The sequence below is a fragment of the Coccinella septempunctata genome, chromosome 4 (genome assembly GCF_907165205.1).
Source record: "Coccinella septempunctata chromosome 4, icCocSept1.1, whole genome shotgun sequence".
NCBI classification, from domain to species: domain Eukaryota; kingdom Metazoa; phylum Arthropoda; class Insecta; order Coleoptera; family Coccinellidae; genus Coccinella; species Coccinella septempunctata.
Genome location: NC_058192.1, coordinates 8,255,654 through 8,278,118, shown reverse-complemented (window position 1 = coordinate 8,278,118; position 22,465 = coordinate 8,255,654). Strand labels below are relative to the sequence as shown.

Below are 22,465 nucleotides of genomic sequence, written 5' to 3'. Positions count from 1 at the left end.
TTACCCTGGTATGAAGATATTCATCTCCCATCTATACCTCATTTCCTGAATGAATTCATTCCATATTTGTGCAAAAGCTCTAAATCCAGAAGAATTCAATAAGCCTGCTGAAATAATGCAAAACCTCCATAGGAGGGAATCAGAAGGACAGGTTTTAAATCCTTTGCATTCCTTGTTGACATTGAGGAATTTCTGAAATCAAGAAGTAAAGGTACTTGAATGATAAGTACTACACTGAGGAACATTTGAAAATTCCTATATGTGTTGAAAAAAAATGTATGCTAAGTGGATACTTACTTTTGACTCATCTAAGTTATTCTCGCCCTTTTTATCATAAGGATAACTTGGTTCTGACTCTCTTGTATCTGCATCCGGAAATAGATAATACAAAATAGCGACCAACACATTTTCTGGAATAGTACTCGTTAACTTTTGAGCTCCTGATAGTGAATTCCTAGCAGCTCTTCCTAAAATTGATGAAATAGTTGAAGATTTTGTTTCTACCAAGGAATCAAAGCTGAGTTCTGCCAGGATATCTTGAATGGTTGAGTTATTCTTCAGTGAATTGACATAATCATTCAAGCAGTCAGACAAAAGGCAAACAGGTGGTTCGGCATCTTCTACTAAAATGGACCAATTTTTCGCTCTGTCTCCTTCAAATACTGAACGAAATTGATATTCTCCAATAGCAGTGCTTGGCTGCTTCAACCATGAGCCTTTTAATTTCAATGTAGCTATTGGATCTACAGCAACACCAAATGGCAAACGATATAAAGATTTCACATCTAAATTATCATTATCAAGTGAGAAAATATCCTGTTTCCAAACACTACTCCCAAAATCTGTCAAATCATAAGTGAATTGAGTTCCACAACAGACTGTATTGGTAACATGGGAAATTTTAACTTTCTGTAAGAACATTTGAATCAGATCTGAAAGATACCGACAGTTTAGTGGGATTCTTTTTAAGTGAACCATTGAGAAATTTGTTCTGAATCGTTCATTTTGATGTACTCCTAAATATAAGCGTTGCCATTTTTCTCTAATCTGTACAAACGCTGGTATATGACAATTTAAATTGCTAACTGCAATTACTAAGGAGCTCAACAAAACTTTTATTTTGCTTTCTGAATTTATTTCAATGTTACCAGTGGTTGTTAAAACGAAATATTTCTCAACTCCATACCAAGTATATATTAGGGAATGAGAGTGGCATAAACTTTCATCAAATAAGTGGAATTCATGTCTTAAATCTATAGAATTCTCAATTTTGAATCTTTCCTTTCTATTGCTCGTGTCTTCACAGGGAGGTTCAGTTTTTTTGACTTTCTCATAATACAAGAATTCGAATTCCACATCAGCAAACATAAGTTTTTCAGATTTTGTTATCCATATGCACTCTTTATTTTGTGTTTCTTTCAAATCGTCTACCCTCCACTGATTGATAATTTCTTCTATACGTGAAATAAATATTTCCCATTCAGAAGCAGTGGTGAAATCCTGTTGATAAAATTCTGTTTCCTCGATTTCTTCGTTCATTGTTACTTTTGCATGTAAATTTTTTTGTTAAGAAAATGAAAACGTCAAATATCATAACCTAACTTAAATCATAATAAAAAATAAACTTTCACTTAATGACTGGTCAGCCATCTGTTGAATTGAAAGTGAACTGCTGATTATTTCAACAAGGTTTCTACTAAAATCTCAAAGCTAAAGAACGAATTCTAGCAAATTTGAATTATTAGTTCAGTTTCTCGAGTATAGAAGACCTAGTTTCGAAATTTCATTACAAATTTAAAATTTAATGAATGATTCTCTTGAGAACACAACCTTTTGAATATAAAGAGTAATAATATTCTTTTATACTTAATCTTCCAAATTATTAATTGATAATTGAAGCCTCCCCATATAGGTATCAGAGAAGAAATTAAATACAACATACCAGAACAAGAAACGTGTCACAAACGCAAGATTTTTTATTAGATTAGTTATGTATTGATTCTTAGGATTATTTCATTGGTTCATAATACAACATGTTCGCTTCAAAATCATGTATTTTGGTCATAATTTTGTTTATTGACGCTATTGTTGAGGTATGTCTATAATAAAAAAACAATATATTATGTACCTAATTATGTTATAATATTTTTTTTTTGGATTCCTATATATGTTCACAATTTTTCAGGGACAAGAATACAAGGTGACTGAACAAGTCTTTTTTGATATCGAACATGACAACAAATCTATAGGTAGGATTTTAATCGGACTATTTGGTGAAATTGTGCCAAAAACAGTTTTCAACTTCAAAACAATTGCAATGCAAGGAATTAAAGGAAAAACTTATGAAAACTCGCCATTTCACCGTGTTATCGACCGATTTATGATACAAGGTAGTAATAACATTTAATTAGACATTTTTGTGTGAGTGCGCTTCGAAAATTATATGATTTTATGATCGTAGGAGGTGATATTGTTTTCGGAAATGGATCAGGTACAATAAGCGTATATGGCAACACATTTGAGGACGAAAATTTCATAATAAAGCACTCCGGCCCTGGAATGATCAGTATGGCAAATACTGGTCCAAACACTAACGGATGTCAGTTTTTCATTACCACCATGGCCACCCCATGGTTGGATGGACAACATGTGGTATTCGGCAAAGTAAGGAGAAAAATATGTATTTGAATGGTAAATATCTTAACTTGTTTTTTGAGGTGGTGAAAGGTCAAGAAGTAGTCCACATAATCGAACACGTAAAAAGAGATGTTGAAGATCGACCTTTGAAACCTGTTATTATTGTGAGATCTGGATTGATGGATCTACCCAGTCCTTACATGGAACCAGAAAAGGATTACGAGTATGTATTTTTGATGTACTCTTGCTCCCCATTTCCTGCGCTAAACCTATGTCTAATCTCGAAGAATTATAACTCTTAACTCTTCTCTGGAGTGAGTAGATGTAGATACCTACCTCTTACCGGGAGGTATCCTTTTCTGGGAAGAAAAGAAACGCAAAATAACACTACAACAAATCGATTTCTAGGTTAAATTTTTGGACTTTTCTTGTATATGTCCTCTATGAATTCTGAAATCTACAAGTCTCAAAACATAAAATGCATTTTTGTGTCTTCGTCGATTCCAAAACTTCAGTATTAAAAATTATGAAAAGATCTGTTCTTTCTTTACCTTTATTATATGTTAAATTATTGTTCTGAACTTTTTTTGCAGGTTAACATTTTGGGCTTGGTTGAAAGCTGGCTGGTTTCCTTTGTCTTTTTCCTTCTTGATATTAGGGATATTCCATTATTTGATGTCCCAATTGAATCAAGTTTCGTAATTGACTGTTTACATTTCTGTTATTTTATTGTGAAGTTTTTTGGGTACTTGACTCATAGAGGTATGGAAATAAAGGTGATATAAGAAATTCGTTTCTTTTATTTTGATATAAACGCGGAAATATCTGTCAAAAAAAACGGAAGATATTGAAAAATCCCAAACACGTGTTCGCACAGGTAAGAGCAACAGTTTCTAGCTTTCAATTCGAGATTCAAAACTACTCCTACTGCTTCCTTCTCATCCAGTTGCGTATTTCGAAATTAATACAAATCATTAATTCTCATATTTATATCTGGAAAATCGATCACCTTGGGTTAGAACATCAAAAGTCAAGTATCTGTGATAAATATTTATTTTATAATTAAACAGAGTTTAACTGGCATTTACGAGTTTATAAATACATATAGATAATTCAACTTACCAGTTACAAATATTTGTACATTCATTCTTAAATAAAAACATCTCAGATTTACTTACATTTACACAATTCGATATTTTACTGGTCATACATGCTCTGTTCGATGTCACTGATATATTTTCATCGTGATAAATAGGTTAATCATTTGAGATGAGATCGCCTCAGATCCGGCTGTAAATCGAGCAGAGTATGTAGGATTTATAGAAATATATCGAGATGAGAGGGGATCTGTTTGTACTTGGGGAAGAAGGTTCTTGTCAAGCATACATCAATTAATATTAAACAGTCTCATATACATTGTGATATTTACAAACTATAACCGCACGTCCTTGATAAATGTCCATTTTTCACATAGACAACATTTAAGTTTGATAATAGTACAGTGCATCAGATATCCTGCATTCTTTTTTATTTACAAAGTGTAAAGCTAATTACTGGCGCCCTTTATGCACTCCTTAACACAGCGAACGATATTTATACGGTTCTAAGTCTATTTTTAATGTACATTTTACATTTAGCTATTCAGTATCATACAAAGTATAGGCCTAAGAGTAACTCTAAGAACAGCACACTATGGTGGACACAAAACAGAGGATGTTTTTCCCGCGGGGATTCCCAAATTCCAAAAATATCTCCACTTTGAAAAATGATATATTGGGCAGATCGAAACGAATGACGATGAATCCTTTCCCACGCGGAAAAACTTAAAAGCTAATTGTCGCACAGTGTTGCTGATTGATATATCACAGTAATCATTGCCCCAAATCCGTTTGAAGACTAGTTTATTTAGGAACGGCTAGTTCTGCCTACGCGGCCAAACCTTCTCTGGAGGCTGGCAGGAGATCATCCCTGGAACTCTCGCTCGCTGCCTTCCGCTCGAAGTGCAGGTCCCACAGGCTCCGGGACTCCGGGCCCTCCCTACTCGGCGGCCTTTCCGGGCCCCTTTCCGGGGACCCGCTCTGAGATCTGAGGGGCTCTGGCGGAGGGTAGCCGAAGTTCAGGAGGTTACCGTATTTGGCGGCCAAATTGAGACCATTCTGGTTATTCTGAACCACCGACATCTCGTTAAGCTGGAAGAGAAGGCTTCGGTTAGGTTTTCAACGTTTCATTTTGAGGTGAACAATTGAAGATTGCCAAATTTGGAGCCCTTGTACTGAAAAATTTGAAGAATTTAACTAACCTTTTGCATGCCGTTAAGGAATGGCGCCGGTAGATACGGATAGAAAAGATCTGGCCTCCGCTGTAGAAATTCTGAATCCTTTGGCGTCATGGGTATGGGTGGGAGGTCTAGGGACATGCGACGACCGCGTCGCGACGCGCCGTTGCTCCACATGTGGGTACCCATGTGAACCTGAAAAAGAGCAAGCCATAAGCAAAAATAAACTTCCAAAGCCTCATCCAGATACAGCAACAATCAAAAACCGCTGATAGCGATGCCAATCATTTCCTTATCAGACTTTTCCATGAATTCAATGTTAAATTATCTCAGAGGATGATAGCCAAGTTAGTCGCATTAGTTAAGCATCAAGCATTAAGTTGCTTACCTTGAGATTTCCTTTGGTTGTGAAAGCCTTCTGACATACGCTACATCTGAACGGCTTGTCTCCTGTGTGGGTCCTCATATGTATCTGCAACGCCGAACTGGAGCTGAAGTTCTTATTGCACACGTGACATAAATGCTTGTTAGACTGCAAGCCTGCGAAAACACACAAGGCACACATGAACCCTCAACCTTTAGCAAAGTTAGTGCAAGCGATGACGATATTGTTAAAAATCGCCCTCTCTGGTATTTACACCGCCATCTGGTTCATGATCGCAAAAATGGTAAGACATGATTGAAATTTTGAAAGTAACCTCATGTTATGTTCGCCCCATTTGGTTCAACAGTTTTTCAACTAGACTGTTTATACTCTGCATACCCTGAATTGATCAAAATCAAACGACATTGAAGTTTACCAGAGATTGGGATCAAACCTAATCTAAGATCATCCTATACTTATCGAAGAGGCACCTTCAAAGAGTGCCTCTTATTCTTGCAATTCTATTATCATGTCTCAAATCATTTCGAACTTCATTTGATACAGTGGACAATTCTACTTCTTCTTGGACTTCTTGACTTCCGTTTCTTCCAATACATTTTATTTTGGCCCTACCTTGAACTGTATTCATTATTTTTCGACTGGAGATTTATGTTTATATTTTGTGGATGCACACTTTCTATCAACAGAGTTTTCTTCAAACAACAAAAATGGACCAATAAATACAGTTTCTCTAGATATCAATCAAAAGATAGCAGAGAAACAAGTCCTTTACACTTGAATGAATCGTTTAATGATGCTGATTGTAGGTAAATGCTTCTTGAAGGCACTTTCAATATCTCAATTTTTTGAAACTCAAAAGTTAAATTTGGAATAATTCTCAACCAAAACGGTTCCATTTCTTCAGATGTTGAACCAGGGCGTAGACCCTAAAATTCATTCAAACTCACTTGGTGGCCTCTTCGGCAGGGGTAGCTCAGCTTCAGAAGGCTCCCTCTTGACTGGCTGCTGCTGTGGGGGTTGCTCGATATGTTCAGGAGGATTGACGTGCTGCTCCTGCTTCACCGGTGGAGGTGGAGGAGGTGGAACCTCCCGCGAAGACAGTACTTGAGGAGAAGAGGGCATGGAGTCCTCCTTCATCGTCTGCGGCTTGTTCTCGAACATGTGCTGGGGCATGTCCCTGATCTTGTGGGTGAGCATGTGCTGTTTCATGTTTCCCTGTGAAAATAGAGAAATTATCCTTGATGTTGGAATTGATATTTGGCGGGCTTACCGCCATATGCATCCAATTTGAGGCGTATCCAGGTGTCATGGGTAGCGGAAAAACTGAAGGATGTATGGACTTGTGATGGGCAGATTTTCGTTTACTTTCTGCCCCTTCTGCTTCATCCTGGATACGCCCCTGCCTGCACATGCAGGGTTCCTGAAATATACACGTTTAGTATCACAACATCATAGAGGTTGGAGACTCGGTGAACAATGATTTTTTCTCATTTTGGAATTCAGGTCATGATGCCATATTCGAATGCGAATTTTTGAAAACTAGTGTTATTTATTCTGTGAGTGCATCTAAACAGATGCACACGACTAAACGACAGATTTCAGCTAGTTGATCTAACTTCCAGGTAGATTCAGCTTCATAATCGTTAAACAGCCTTTCAAAGGTTCTTCGACTGGAAGTCATAGGTCCCCAAAGGTGTCGATAACGGGGATGGTAATTGAGGTTAAGTTATCGACGCCTATGGTGGCTCCACAAGAGTTTAACTATTCCCAATACAATTTTCATGTAGGAAATTTTGTATGAAGTTTACTATGTGGGTCTGAATTCGAAATTGAGATGATACAAGAGAAGCTCCTAGTCAATTTAAGAATAAAGTGTAGTATAACATAAAATTTGTATTTAAACCGCAAAAATAACTATTTGATTCAGGAAAAAGTGCAATATTATGCATAAGGTACTCGAATAGTTATCCAGAAAAGGGGATCTTCTGTTGGTTCTGTGAACCACACGTCTCGGCTTTATAATTAGGAATAATGACCAAAAAAATTGTTTTCCGAACTGCCGACTGCCGCTTCTCAGGACAGAGGCAAAGTTGAACATTCTGAGACGACAATCCCGTATTTTTAGCCGCACCAGCTCCAAATGTATTTGGTTAGTTCGATTGTACACATTGGCATCGCTCGAACCCGGCGTCGAAAGAAAAGTTCAGATGCCTAAGCTCTATGTCATTAAGCATTCACGAGACAACAGAACTGAGATGATTGAATTCAGAAATGAGCCAGCTATTTTCAGACACAATAGACTTGTCGCCGTATAGCAGATTAAACACGTTGGCACCTGGCCAGCAATAACTTATGTCGATGTCTAAGTGGTCTATTTTTGATTGAGAATACCGCTTTTATCTATTCTTTCCCTTTCCGAAACGATAAACAAAGTATCCTGTTGATGCATCAGTCCATAAATTCACCGGAACAATATTCGAATATTTCCAAGTTCGACAGAGTCGACTAATTGGTCCTCAGACGTCCCACATTTTGTCTGTGAACCCAGATAAATCGTCAAAAAAATTTATTGATCGAAATAGTTGTTTAATCGCGTATAGGTTACGGTGGTCAAGCATATAGACTGTCTTATCTCGATAGTGGTCCATTATTTGGGAGCTTGGTTCGATAAATTCGAATACCACGAACGACTGTAGAGCTTTCTCGGTGATCGAATGAAGGTACTTAATGGAAATTGAAGCCAAGAAGCAAACTCACCTTTGTTGAGAACCCTCTATCACAGACGGAACACTTGAACGGACGCTCTTTCGTGTGACTCCTGAAGTGGATCTCCAACGCTGAATTGCAAGCGAAGGTCTTGAAGCACAAGTTGCAGGTTGTATTCCCACGGCCTAGAAGGTAGAACACATGTGTAAAAATGGTTTTTTCAACGCTCTATTTCTTATACAACATTCCAGCAATGCTTCGACTTCCCAGCAATTTAGAAACTTTTTATATCTTAGTTGAACAAGAGTTCTGCAAATTTGGGTTGTACCCTTCAGATTTGAAATCAAGACCTTCAGCATGGAATACAAGATACCATAAAGAGCGTGAATTGCAAATTTACCTGGTGGTCCTACCGCGAGTCTCAGAGGGCTGAACGCTGTAGACGTGAGAACTGAAGATGTTAGAGAGGATAAAGCCGATGACATCAGCGGACTGCTGTTCTGGCCCGGAGGGAGAAGTCCAAATGCGGAAAATATCGACGGCGCTGGACCAGGACTCGGTCCAGGACTTGTGATGAGTGGTTGGTTTGTACGTGGTGTGAGATCTAGAGCACCCAAAGAGTTGCAATCAGAGGGCGCCGGACTGGGCGCTTGCTGAGACGATGGAGGTCTTGGAATCTGAAACAAAGACAGTTAGAAACGTCGGAGACACCTCGAAGATGCGATCTTACCTGGTGGACGGGTGTGTTTGGAGCTTGTTGGTTGGGCGACGCACTTCCCGGACTCTGAACTCCAGACTGCATCGGAGACTTCTCCCCGTTCTGCATGGGGGTGGAATTTGTGGTCCTGTTGGAACACAAATCCTCGGCAGACATGCTCAGACCGCTCGTGGAAAGGTTGGAAGCCATGGCGATGCTTGTAGGTACGTTTTGGTTCTGCTGGACATCACCCGGTGGAGGTGAACTGAACTGGCTCATATTCTGATCGAAGTTGCTCATGTCATCATCGTCGTAATCATCATCATCCATGCTCTCATGCTCAGATCTTCCTTCTTTCTCGTGTTTAACCTCGTATTTCATGTTGAGCGGCATGTGACCAAGTGGCGACAAGCCAGGAACGTTGAAACCTTGACTCATAAAGGGGTTCATAGGGTTGGGCAGGTTGGGGAAAGCACCCGGCGATGGGAAATCCTTAACTTCAGCAGCTTGAATCTGCTCTGGGGTGAGATCAGTGGGTTCGCCGGTGTGTAAACGGATATGTTGTTGTAAGACTAAAGCGTTCGTGTACTTTTTGTGACATACTGGACATTGGTGGAGCACTCTCATCGGCGGTTTGGCCCTGTGTACCCCCATGTGCGTTTTGAGGTTGCCCTTGGTGGTGAAGGCTCTACCGCAGATTTTACATCTGAAAGGTCGTTCGCCCGTATGCGTTCTATAATGCATCTGCAGCGCGCTCTTACAAGACAACACCCTATGGCAAATCACGCATTGGTTTGGATCCGACAGTTTATGCTCTATGTTATCCACCAACTGTTGTAATTTGCTGGTTTCGGAAGTTTTCGTAACCTCTATCAAACTTTCCCAAGAGTTATCGTTACTACCTGGTCTGGGTAATAAGTTAGTGTATATAGCTGGATCCTTGGTGATATCCGCTAAGGGAGTTGTTGGAAAATGCCCTAAGCTCCCGGATGACGCACTGCTCGGTGGTGAATTTCCCTGCCCAAACGAAAAGTTGCCTGGTAACCTTTGACCTGTGCTTATGCTCAGAGGAACGGACATGCTGTTGCTCGCTCTATGGGAAAGGTTCTCTGGTTCATCCTGCATATTGACGTTGTTTTCATCAGCTGATGGACTTCTCCTCTCTCTCATTTCCTCGTTGTCGCTATCTGAACTACAGTCATCGTAAGCCCCTGGCGAGGGAAACCTCATATCTTGGTGCTCAGTTTCGTTTTCGGCTTCGTTCGTTTCTTTTTTCGACGCAAAATCGTCGTTCTCGTTATCATTTTGATGATCAGCGTCCTCTTTTTCGGGATTTCGAGGCTCCGTGTTTGATGAGTTTCTCGGAGGTGATGGAGATCTTGGGGGTTTGGATAGATTTTCCGGGGCTTCTTGCTCTTCCCTCTTCAGGAATAACGGATGAGGCGGGAAGAGTCTGTGCGGATCCTGAGGTCTTTGAGGTGACGGTAACAGTCTACTGGCGCTTATCATCTCGGGCGGAGGGATTGGAGGTCTGTATAAAGGCAGAGTACTAGGGGGAAACGGATGTGCGGGAGGAAAACCCAAATGTGGTGGATGATTTGGTCCTCCCGGGGATAAAGCTGGTTGTTGACCAAGCTGCGCTAAGAGGGGAGGATGATATTTGTCTAGATGCTCCGGTACAGGATTCGGATTCATCTTGATATGAGGAAACTTGGCACTGTGTCTTTGGAAATGAACTTTAAGGTTACCTTTGGTGGTGAACCGACTACCGCAAACGTTGCACTTGTAGGGTCTTTCTCCCGTATGGGATCGGATATGTATTTGTAGCGCTGAATCTGAACCGAAAACTTTACCACAATATCTACACCGATGCTTGAAGAACGGCTCGTTTCTTCCCTTTGAATCGTAAGGCGATAAAGACCCTTTGCTCTTCCTGAACGCGAGTTCGTCGGCCAGGTTCGTGGCCAAAAGCCCTTGGCTCGCGTTGTCCAATACTTCTTGTGCTCTCTTCTGTAACATCTCCAGGGTGTTAGGCTCGTCAAGCGACGGTGGGGGTTCGTTATTATGGGTGATGATCGAAGACGCGAGCGATGAGGATATGGAACACATCGGAGGCTGTATCTGTGGCGGCAGCGGCTGGTTGGCGATCGCCTCAGTCATCTTCTCCGTCATCATACTGGAGGCTTGGAGCGGCTGGGAAACTGGTGGCTGTTCCACCGGCATCGGAGACGGTTCCCTGGATTTCTCCGGTTCTGGGGGAGACGGCGGAGGTTCGCTCTTCACGCGTTCGTGTTCACTAGGCGGCGACGACACCGGACTGTCAACAGTTTTCGGTCTATCGATCTGCAGTTGGCTCTGTAACTGGTTGATCAGTTGCAACTGGAGAACCTGCTGGTGTTGCAAAGTGAACAGGGTGGATTGTAAGACGGCCAATTCTTGCATGGCCGCCTCGTTATCCGGATTGTTGGCCATAGCGGTGGCGGCAAACTGCGCCACAGCCACTTTGGTGTTCTGTAGGGCTTCCAGAGTAACATGCCCGGCTACTGCAGGAGCGAAGGGGAAGGCGATGGGAGGTGTATTTTCTTCTGGGGGAGACGGGGAGTTTTCCTCCACGCTGTTGTTGTTGGCTGCGTCCTGTCTGTGCCTCCTCATCCTCTCCAACTTCTTACCGCCGTTTTCCTCTTCCTCCTCGTCATCTTCGGACACCACCATGTCTTCAGGGTCCGAATGGGCGGGATCATCGTGTTTCACCGCTTTTCTGTCGCATTCTTCCTTGTGCGTTAGGTATTCCTGGATTTCTGTGAATTGCTCCTGACATCGTTGACACATGAGGACTTTCGGTAAGCCTGGTAGGAGTTTGGGTCCGTCTGCAAAAAAAATAGACAGATATTATTATCGTTCTTTGCGTCGATTCTTGATTATATGTATATCATTTGATTTTGTGTTGTTTTTCGTTTCGTTTTTCGTATTTATTGAGTAGAGTATGTTCACCAACTTTTCGATTGCCTAAGGTTATTCACAAATATGACCCCAGATGGTATCATATACCTATAAAGGTTCAGATTCACTATGGAAGAATCTTCCTAGACTTCTGAGGCAAGCTGGCCTCTGATCAGTGGCCGCTCGTAGTCTTTTGACCAGAGAAGGCTGAAATTTTGAGGTGCCATGTTCAATATCTTCTTTTTTATCCATTATATTTTGGATACAGTATTAACCCTTGAAAACAAACTCTCAAAGTTTATAGTAACGAATCCGTCAAATACGAATTGTAATAAACGCTTCCCTGTCTTCATTAATTTACATATTTATGGAAATTATGATAGGCTAGAAATGTACATAATTAATATTCGTGCTTTCTTGCCTACAACGATGAGCCTTGCTGCCTTTGAAGAGGATGAAACATCTTGCCAAGCAGAATAGGACACACAATTCATCTTCCCTAGCTATGTACTACTAACACGATGGTTAGCAAAGTCAAGAGTGAATCAATTATGGATTATTTCATCTATTGTTTTCTACACTAGTCAAAAATCAGTTTTTTTGAAATTTCTGTAGGTAAACCTGCGAAGGTCTCAAGTAGATATCAGCAATGGCAGGTACGCGTAAGGGTAGGGGGAAATAAATAAAATTCAGACAATAAATTAGGAATACCATCAACCATCATCAACCAAATCATCTAAACTTATCTATCAGTTTTCAGTAGGGAAAGCGTTTCGTCCCCCACCCTACCCTGAAAATTTCAGCCATATAAGCCATTGTCCAATAGATTCATTACCAGCTCATTAGAAAATTAAAAAATGGAAGCCCACCCTGAAGACGGCAAGTGTACGTCCGAAACGTGGGAAAAACAAACCAAAGAGATAAAGACGATTTCAAAATTTTTCTTAGTCTTCAAACAAAAATCAATCGACTCTAACCTCTAAGCAACCACAACAAATTGAGCCACATGATGCACACCGTCACTGTAACCACTAGCAACGTATTCCCATATCGGCAAGGTCACAACACATATTCCTAACCTAAACGTTCCACTCACGCCGGAAACCCAACACAAACTGAATATGAATATACATCATAACGCATGACTCTCTCACTCGAATTAGAAGGGAGAGGTGCCCCTCTTCGTCGCCAAGTTATGCGCCGAAGAACCTGCTCCACGAATGGTCGAAATATGAATACCCGGTTATAGGTTCCTTTATTAGTGAGTTATGAAAACCTGGTGGGGATGACGATATTAAGGGGAAAGAAGTGGAACAGAGCAGGCGCAAAGATGATGAAGAGTCGAAGGACCAAACGCTATACCGATTATGACAGGTAGGAGGAGCAATATCTTCATAAATAAAAGTGACTTGTTGTACGCTTATAATCTCCGCCTTGATATAGGTTATGACTCCGCCCCTTTCCATATCGATAAATGTTCACGTCCCTTTGTGCACACATAACCTAAAAAGTAACAGAGACGGACTCTTCGAGAGCGAAACGAGAAACGACAGTATCGATTTGCGAGACTCTTAGTTGTTACTTATTGGAAGTCGTTGCTTCTCGTACGGAGGAATTTAATACGGTTGTTCATAGTGTCTTCGTCTCACCGTCGACGCTTTTTATTGGACGATGAATGATTCACAACAGTTTCGATCTGGCTGGTTGTTCGAGACTCACTATTTAGTGTTGAGGGTCTAAGAATCAGGACCAATGTCCACGACAACCACAAACCTCAAAATAAAAAATAAACAGTAGGTATTCGATAAATTGTTTCCAATCTTATGACACAATTTGATCTACCGTGAAAATACTAGCTTAACTTTTCGATTCGATGCCGATTCACGCAGACGCAGATTCTATGATGCACCATAATACCTCACCCCTTACATTAAGGTGCAAAGCGATGAATATCATTTCTCGCCTAAAATTGCCATTCTTCAACCTGCCATATCTCGCGAAATGTTCGTTGAAAGAATATGCTGTAAAGGGCATTTTCCATCAGGAATAAATGCCGAAAATGATGGTCATACTCATTCCTATATGAATTGATTCGATGATAGTCAAAAGATCTCTCCAAATGGAACAATATTTTGAAATGAATTCACAATGTTAAACTGATTATTATGGGTTATCCTTGAAAGTTAGATATGAGACATCGCGGACTTTTTTGTAGAACTTTTCGTGCGCTACAAAGTTGTAGTTGACCATTTTTCTCTATCTCTTATAGTTTACTCGTGGCGGACCATCAAAGTCAAAAAGGAACGGTTGGATAACGACATTTTAAAAAATCTAAGGGTCATATCTCAATCGATTCATACAAAACCCGGGAAAAAACCTCAACAAATTATACACCTAAACCTTCCTCATGAATCATTCTATCATTTGGAGAAAACCGCATAAAAATCCGTTTAATATTTTGTGAGTTTAATCCCGAATTATAGAGCCATTCGGCTGCATGGGGACCTTATTATACCTTATATTAGATATTGTGTCCTTAGGAATGGTGAGCAAAAGTTACCAAGATATATTCCGCAATCCTGCATTAAACTATAAAGTACCTACACGGTTTTCCCCTTTATGGGATGCTCCACATTTATTATAATGTTTGGAGAACCGATTTCGTGGTTGCTTGTTTGCCTGCTCAAACAAGCTAGCGAAAAGCGGTCAATGCACAGTCTGGGAATCGATTAGATATGCTTGTCGTCTTTCCTCTATTGGTCGTTTTCCTTGCGGTAACTTCGTCTCAGAACCATAGTGGAAAATCATGTGAAAAAACTGCTAGGAGAAATGCTTTGTGCAATTTAAATAATAACTGCGTTTTGGCACAAAAGTTGTAGTTATTTGAAATCTTTATTTATACGGTTAATGGTATAGTCTTATTTCACCATTAGTGACAATGACTCTTCAGTAAACAGAACGTCCGCTGAGGTATTTGTCTCTGATTCAGACTCAGAATATTCACTAACAAGCAATTTAATGAAAATATAAAATGATCAGTAAAACTAAAGCGACTTCGACTAATACTGGTGGCAACACTTACAGAAATATATTCTGTTATTCTTTCGAAAATTAGGTGGACATAAGTACCAACGGCAAAAGTAATAAAAGAGCCAAAATTATACCATGTTTTCATAAATATGAAAAGGTATATGCCTGAAAGTAAAGTTCGCAAATGTAGATTCCAATTAAAGTTTCAACAAGATTAGGTATCATTAATTATTTTCTATTTGAATTTTTCTAACAAAAACTGTGTGCAATAGTTAGAAATAGGTATTTCATGTTGAAATAGACAAGAGTTATTAGAATAAGGAGAACCTTCAATATTTCAACCACTCGAAAGACCCCAAGGATAACTCCCACAAAACGTCAGCGATCTTTAAAAAAACACGAACCTGACATCGCCCAAAGATGCGCAATAAATTGACGTGGTCCGACAGAACAAAATCCGATCGAGAGGAACGACAGTACTCGCCAACAAAAGAATAAGTCCACAACAATATGGCGGATGAAGGAAATAAATATGGGAGAGTGAAAGACAGAGAGAATAAAACCCGGGGCATTGTTTAAAAACCACTAATTATAAGGCCTCGGGAAGGCAGTGCATTGGAGATTTATTTTTCTTGCATATTAAATCGCTGGCTTGTTGCAGCCAGTGCAGTTGCTGTATAACTTAGACGGATGCGACAGGTTGAGTTAACAGGTTGGGATTCAGCAAATTTCAACGGGACGTATTTATGGGCAGGCTGGGTCCAGGTATGCCATGATATATGGGCTAATTTCTGCTTAATTAAATGGACTTATGGTGGTGGGATATTGGCGGGTTGTGAGTTACGGGGTGGATGCGTTTGATGGCAGCCAGGCCACTATGATCTTACATTAGAAAGAGGTAATAATATATTACCGACAGAGAAGGTCAGCTTCATCGAAATCAATTGTTGAAAGGTGACATCCAGCTCATAATACAATTTCTTCGCTTATCTCGAATAAATCGAGTTCGCATACAAAGCTCGAAGCTAAAAAACTTTCGAGCACTCAAACCCCATTCCTCGATTTTATTAGAATATAATGGGCGTAAAAATTACTGCACTCTGGGTGATAATTCTACGGTAAACCGGAGCTCACTGCATTATATTACAATAATGTAATAAATTGCTTATAACAAAGCAATGTAGAGGTGTAAATATAAATGTAACACATCCCTGCAACAATGGAGACTGGCCGAGCGAGACCGAATATGGTATGTAACACTGAAATGTAAATTGATGGTCACGAAGTACTTCTTTTGATCCCGTGCACCCCTATAGGTAGGTATGCATGACGGAGTGAATGCGAGAGATAGGATGGGGCCTATTATCTATCGCGCACCCTGTATAACGACGAGCTTCTCAAACTAATTTGAATGGTGATTCCTTGTTAAAAAATAGTGTGGGTCTTTCATATAAAAGGATTTTTTTTGATCAGCCCCTCTTTACTGAAGACGCCACCTCTGAAGAAATTTTGATTTTTTTCTGAGAAACCGCAATTGTGACAGAAATGAAATTTAGCAAACATTCTATGAGAGCGAAAGGTCCATTGGAAAAATTTTGGTGGTGTTCACCTCTAATGTCAGCATGATATCCACCTACAGGGTGAATAAGGCATATATTCACAACAACAAAACTGTCTTTGATCAACTGCTCCCACTGTAAATTATATCCATCAAACAACGCTTCAAACAAATTATAACAAGAATTCTTGTCTTGATGATTGACTTCTTATCTTGTCTTGAGAAAAGGTCAAGAAATAAACAAAAATCTTATCTTGACATCTTTTTGACGTTCTGAATCTTGTCTTGTCTTCAAGATGTTGAAATTTCTTGATTAACCAGTGACACAGTAAATGGTGATTCCCCGGCGAATTTTTCATTGCTTTTCATGCATAACACACTTTTAAACTTGTTTTATTACTATTATCTATCGTCACAGACCTAGTTCTGTCGATTGTACTTTAGTTTGCCACCTTCTACGTCATCACCTTTTGAATCGACTGAATTGCAACTTCTTTCTATACTTACTCTTGATTATGACAAATTGGTGAACAGTCAATGTTACCATAAGTGACATTGACTCTTCAGTAAACAGAACGTCTGCTGAGCCATTTGTATCCGATTTTGATTAAGAATCTTCACTAACAAGGAATAGAGAGAAACGTAAGTTTAAGTAAAAATATAAAAGGATCAGTGAAACTTAAGCTAAATCAACTAATTCGAGTGAAAACTGAAAATGAGAAATCTGAATCTGAAACCATAGCTGCGAAAGTTTTTCCTTAAAAGGACAAAGCAGCAGCATTCGCCAATGCAAGATAGTGGTAGAGCTACTAGGGGCAATACTAACAGAAAGAAATTCTGTTGTTCTTTCGAAATTCTGAGGTGGACACAAGTAACAACAGCGAAAATAATAAAAAGGTAAGCCAAAATCTCACCATGTTTTCATAAAAAACGTATGCCTGAAAGTAAAAATTGTAAAACTAGATTACAATTAGAGTTTCAACAAGATTATCATTAATTCTTTTCAATTTATATTTATCTAGCAAAAAATGTGTGCAATAAATAGAAATAAGTAGGTTTCTCATGTTAAAATATGTTATTTTGTTCACACATTTCAGCTCATTCATGGTTAGACAAGATATTTCGAGATTTTTTGTTTTCTCGACCAAAAATCTTGGTATTCACATAAATTTTCTTGTCTTGTCATGAAATACTGAAATCACTTCTTGGCGATGCCCACTATGAAGAAGAGTGTTTCTTCCAAATTTGTAATGTTCTTCGGTAACTCACACTATCTACTGGTATCGATTCCAATCGAACTAATCAAGAATTATTTATAATTCGATCAACGTCCTACGCTTACCGTTTCACGAGTGCCGAATCCTTGATTTATTTTTATCGGGTGAGATCCTATCGAATCTCATCTATACACTTTCCCAAACAAATCTCAAGGTATCGTTGGCCTAGGTTGAAAAATTTCCGATAAAGGATACCAGATCGGACTGGGCTCTTTGTTATGGGAATTTGAATGATTTAACGAGCTCCATTTTATCGTGGAATTTCATAATTGGATACTGTTAATGGCCGATATTAGTTTATATTTATGATGCGGCCTGAGAGCGAGAATACACAAAAAAAGGTAGGCTCTTGGTGATAGAATTGAGATAAGACGGACATAATGAATACATAAAGAGTGGATGGTGGCATCTGCGTCTTCTGGAGAAGAATGAAGATAAAATGTAGGTACCTTTTTCCAAAAATGGAAATATTTTGTGAGAGCAATTCGAAAATGCCACGAGCAAAAATTGTTTTTCGATGTTTTTCATTTGTTTCTATTTCTTTGATAAATGTGTTCATTAAAGCTCCTGACTATCCAAATGATTTTTCACGAATACTTCCACGTTTCAGTTCTGTTTCTGATATATATATATATATAATATAACAGTTCTTTATTGTCTTTAAACAAATGGCCATCGACCTAGGGTCCTTCAGCCTTTTAAATTTACAGTTTTATTTATCATTTTTTTTTTATATAAAATACAATACAATAATTATTTAGTTGGTATTCAACATTTTCAGAAGAGTCTGTGTGGGATGTTTTCGTTTAGTCCTATTCGTTCCATCATCGTGGTATTGTATAATTATATCATGCTGTTCTATCAGTTTAGAATGAAACTTCATATTGAGTCTCTTGATTCTTTCATTTATTGGTTCAATTCCTGTCTTTTCGTATAAGAGTTGATTCGGTGGATTATGGAGAACATTGTTTGGGTGTCGCATTCGTGTTATCTTTCTTAGGGCTGTTGTCTCTGCAACTTGCAGATTTTTTATTGCTCTGGATTTGCAGTTTGCGTATATTGGGTGAGCATATTCAATCAATGGCCTACAAATGGTCTTTTTGCTGCATTGTAGATGTTGATTCCTTGCTTCTTATATGTCATTTTAGCAAAATATGTGGCTCTGGAGATAGTCTTTTTCTTTATCATCTTTGTGTGGGCATTAAAATTGTATCTATTGTCTATTTGAACACCCAAATATTTTATAGTCGGCGAAGGTCTTATGTTAACTCCATTGATATTAATAGTTGGTGAATTTGGGTTGATTATGTGATCAAAGATGATAAACTGGGACTTAGTTGGATTTGGTTTCAACCTCCATTTGTGGAACCATAGTGTGACGGTATTTACTTGTTCTTGCAGGCTTTGTATGCAACTTTGCAATGATTTTTCATGTACTATCAGTGTTGTGTCGTCAGCAAATTGTAGTACATATTGTTTCCTAGATGGATTGATGGACACATCATAACAGTAAAATTTATATATTGATGTTGATAGCGGAGATCCTTGAGGTTTCTGATAATAAATTAAATTTTTCGAACTTTGTCCAATTTCAAAAATTCACGAAAAAAGAATTATAGATGTCACAACTTTGAGTTGTACCACGCATGAAAGCTTAATTTAGGTTCTTTCTTAATATCGAAACAGCTATTTGAAATTCGAAATACAAAGTGGTGTTTTCACCCTGAACACTTTGAATGAGGATTAATCAGTTATTGAAATAATTGATATCTCCCTGACTCAATCTCAGCTTGTGTCGATAACCTCCCAAGTTTCAATAAATTCCGTCGATAAGTTTGGCTTTGATGATTGTCTCAGAATTTAGAATTTCGAAAATCACCCTGTAGCTTTTCAGGAGAAGCCAGAAATTAATTTTTTATAGTCAATCCGTACCCAGCTAGTCTTACTCTATCTCTGATAAGAATATGTACAGCTCCTCTAGGAACACTCTGTATATCAATATTAAAAGTCAGGAGTTGATGTAGATGATGTAAATAGGGTGAGATACATATAGAAATGATCTTTTCTTAATGATGGATAAAGTACAGTATTATACTTTTCATCTGATTCAGAATCTTTTGAAGTCTTTTCCTTTTAATTTCGAATTAATTTTTTTTCAGAAAAATTATCCTTTGTGTTGAATTTTCCGTTATTTCAAAACTGAAATTCGATAAATTGTCGTCTGTATCATGCAACATCTTGGACTAAGATCTGGATGTTCAAAATCGAGTCAGCGGATGTAAGGTATCTTTTACGGAATACCTTTACCCAAAACCATGAAAATTACGCCTTATCACCGCGAGGCATCTATACTTCACCCATCTGCAGCTACCGTCCTAACTACCTGGAATATTTGTCAAGTAGATATTCAGAGCACAATACCGGCAACGATGACATTACAATGACATAAATATAGACGCTGTTTGTCTTCAAATATTGGCCTGCATTCGATATCTTCGCTTATGCGGTCAGGTAGAATGGATAAAGTTCTAGGATTACATAGCGTTGCATAGAATTCGTATAAAAGGTCCTGGAGACATGAATTTGTTGCGGCATGAAAGGAAATACACCACTGGATTTGTCGTCTCTCGCATCTTACCGTGCACACGCTTCGTTGCACCGTTAAATGGCCTTACCCTCACTTATTATTACGTGGAAAAGTGCCCCGGCTATTAATAACCCCCAGAAAATGTCCTTTATTTGTGCCATTATGGGTCCTTGTCGTCCAATTTTTTCATTGTGCCGCTTTTGTCGTTTTGCTGGGCGTGATACGTGAATGGGATGCTGGTCTTCCAGCGATTCATCGAGAGACATTCATTCTTAATCGATTCATCAAAGCGCTTTTGGAGCCTTTATTTCTACAAATAAGAGAGTGGTACTTTTGAAAAATGTGATAAATTTTCGAATTTTGAGCCCAAATTACCAGTATGTTTATTCCTTTACTAGTAATGGAATAATTATGGTATTCTGACTGAACAATGCGAAATTTATACATAATATCCAACAATACAATTAATTCAATTCGAAATAGACTGATTTGCCTTGATAATTAAGAATGGATTCCATTTTTCAAGTTATTCCCAATCGATAAAAGGATTTATTGTTAGTTAAGTGTTGTCCGCATAATTCCGAGTTAATTAATGAATAATGGAGGCAATTTAATTTCTAACATCCATTCTAACGTACATACATACATAATTTCATAATTAAATTGATCGGTTGCATCAAAAAATAATAGTTTCCATTCAGAAAACAAAGTCTGAAATTATTGGAGTTTGGTCGTAGGAATGATCCGACCATTATTTTCCACTGCAAGTTTCGGAGTTGAAAAGTCCAAAGTTATATCTTAATGGCCTAATTTCAGGGTTGGACCCTCGTGTGCAGTAGGGAATTGATCTTTATTCGACAACAGAATGGACAAAATTTATTGCCGTAAGATAATGCATCGCAATAAATCATCATGAGTGGGGGAGTATGCCATTTAATAGCCGGTCAGTTGCGCAACTGTCACGTAAACCAAAAGTGAGATCAATTTTTGTCGTATCTAATAAATATAGGGTGGGGTCGTCACAAGTAGCATCTGCCTTCTGATTGACCCCTGCTACCTGAACTCCAGTATGTCATTTCGGGTATAAAGCAGAAAGTTCACTCGTTCTTGATTTTAATGAAATTATGTTGTATACTAATCACCGTATCAAAGTTACCTCTTTCTAAACAAGAATATATACTAAGATACGGCAAAATTTCATCAGAGAAAACGTCACGAAATACATTATTGTTTTCAATTTTAAGGAATCAAAACTCTATATTATGGATCTCTTGTTTTCAACAGCACTTTTAATTAGTAGCAACTGGCCGATGATGTGAATCGACTTCGTATTCATTGGTTCATTTAATTGGTTATTCAGGTGCCATTCAAACATTGTGCTTTATCTATTCCCTTGATTGGAACTGAGTGTGCATTCATAATTAATGGGAAAATGAAAAAACAGTGATGTACACAATGACATGTAAAGTGAAATACGAGAAATACCAGGAAGAAAGTTTCTACTTTTTATGATACTGAAATAATTGAGTAATATACATACATATTAGCATTAGGGGAGAGTGGGGTAATTGGGAACGGCGGGTAATTGGGAACAGCTAGATAAAAAATACTTCCTCATGTGCGACCCTGTCTTCAACATTTTCAACGGATGCATCTAGCGATTCTCAGGGCTTATGTCAAAAGTTGCGACGATGAGTTGCATATTTCTTGTAACGGCGAGTCGAAAAATTGTTTTCGCATTTCAACTATAATTTTTTCGTGTGTTATAACAGATGTAACTATCTTATTTTGAAATTTAGATGTGCCATATTTTGTTGATTCCATACTGGTACTATATGTTTTCTAAACCTACGTGATTTGAAGTTGAAAGAAAATGGATAAGTGAATGCCAGCCATTTTTAATTCTATTGATAACTTGGGGTAATTAGAAACGATATCAGGTGGGTAATTGGGAACGGCCCTTATATCCCTTGCGTTTCCAATCACTTTTGTGCTGCTCTGGTTGATAGTTCAAAAATATTTTAACGTTGAATTGTGTTGTATCTAGATACCAAGAAATTATAAAAAGAAGACCGAAACGAAATATAAAAGTGAATATCCCTGCTGTGTGTTCAAAGATTCAAGAAACGAAAAGCTTACGTTAGGCTGAGCTGCAACTGAGAGAAACAAGCAGTGGATAGTTGATACTTTTGTGATATGTGCCATTTCTAATTATCCCATTTCATTCTTATTTGCCTCTCGGGACTGTTCACAATTACCCCATAGGGTGTCGGGTAAATAGAAACGATAGTATTTTTTGTTTTCGTTGATATTTTTTAGGAAACGTTGATTTTATATAGTTTTTTTGTTTCCGATTAGTACATAAATAAGCAG

At 38.6% G+C, this 22,465-nt stretch overlaps 3 protein-coding genes across 7 annotated transcripts in view; 1 reads left to right on the top strand and 2 right to left on the bottom strand.

Moving 5' to 3' along the window:
• LOC123311058 (rab3 GTPase-activating protein catalytic subunit) overlaps positions 1-1,596 on the bottom strand; it is a 40,016-nt gene extending 38,420 nt beyond the window's left edge. Inside the window, exons 1-2 of the mRNA XM_044894816.1 lie at positions 298-1,596; positions 5-192 (exon numbers count right to left, since the gene is read on the bottom strand). Coding sequence (XP_044750751.1) covers positions 5-192; positions 298-1,539 — 1,430 coding nt within the window. The 5' untranslated portion in view covers positions 1,540-1,596. The remainder of the gene's footprint in view (positions 1-4; positions 193-297) is intronic.
• Positions 1,597-1,932: 336 nt separating this feature from the next.
• Positions 1,933-3,426, top strand: LOC123311061 (peptidyl-prolyl cis-trans isomerase-like). Its single transcript, XM_044894821.1, has 5 exons — positions 1,933-2,093; positions 2,186-2,390; positions 2,462-2,664; positions 2,718-2,860; positions 3,231-3,426. The coding sequence occupies exons 1-5, from the start codon at positions 2,034-2,036 to the stop codon at positions 3,337-3,339; spliced, it is 720 nt and encodes a 239-aa protein (XP_044750756.1). The 5' UTR covers positions 1,933-2,033; the 3' UTR covers positions 3,340-3,426.
• A 248-nt stretch (positions 3,427-3,674) lies between these two features.
• The window catches only part of LOC123311432 (homeotic protein spalt-major-like), a 93,005-nt gene continuing 74,214 nt past the window's right edge, over positions 3,675-22,465 (bottom strand). Inside the window, exons 1-9 of one of the 5 annotated variants that reach the window (XM_044895379.1) lie at positions 12,618-12,850; positions 8,734-11,567; positions 8,404-8,680; positions 8,055-8,188; positions 6,568-6,717; positions 6,245-6,512; positions 5,301-5,452; positions 4,937-5,107; positions 3,675-4,826 (exon numbers count right to left, since the gene is read on the bottom strand). In XM_044895379.1, the coding sequence (XP_044751314.1) occupies positions 4,563-4,826; positions 4,937-5,107; positions 5,301-5,452; positions 6,245-6,512; positions 6,568-6,717; positions 8,055-8,188; positions 8,404-8,680; positions 8,734-11,567; positions 12,618-12,648 (4,281 nt within the window). In that variant the 5' untranslated portion in view covers positions 12,649-12,850 and the 3' untranslated portion in view covers positions 3,675-4,562. Of the gene's footprint in view, positions 4,827-4,936; positions 5,108-5,300; positions 5,453-6,244; positions 6,513-6,567; positions 6,718-8,054; positions 8,189-8,403; positions 8,681-8,733; positions 11,568-12,617; positions 12,851-22,465 lie in introns of those variants that run through there. The other 4 variants (XM_044895378.1, XM_044895380.1, XM_044895381.1 and 1 more) reach the window with 4 other exon arrangements.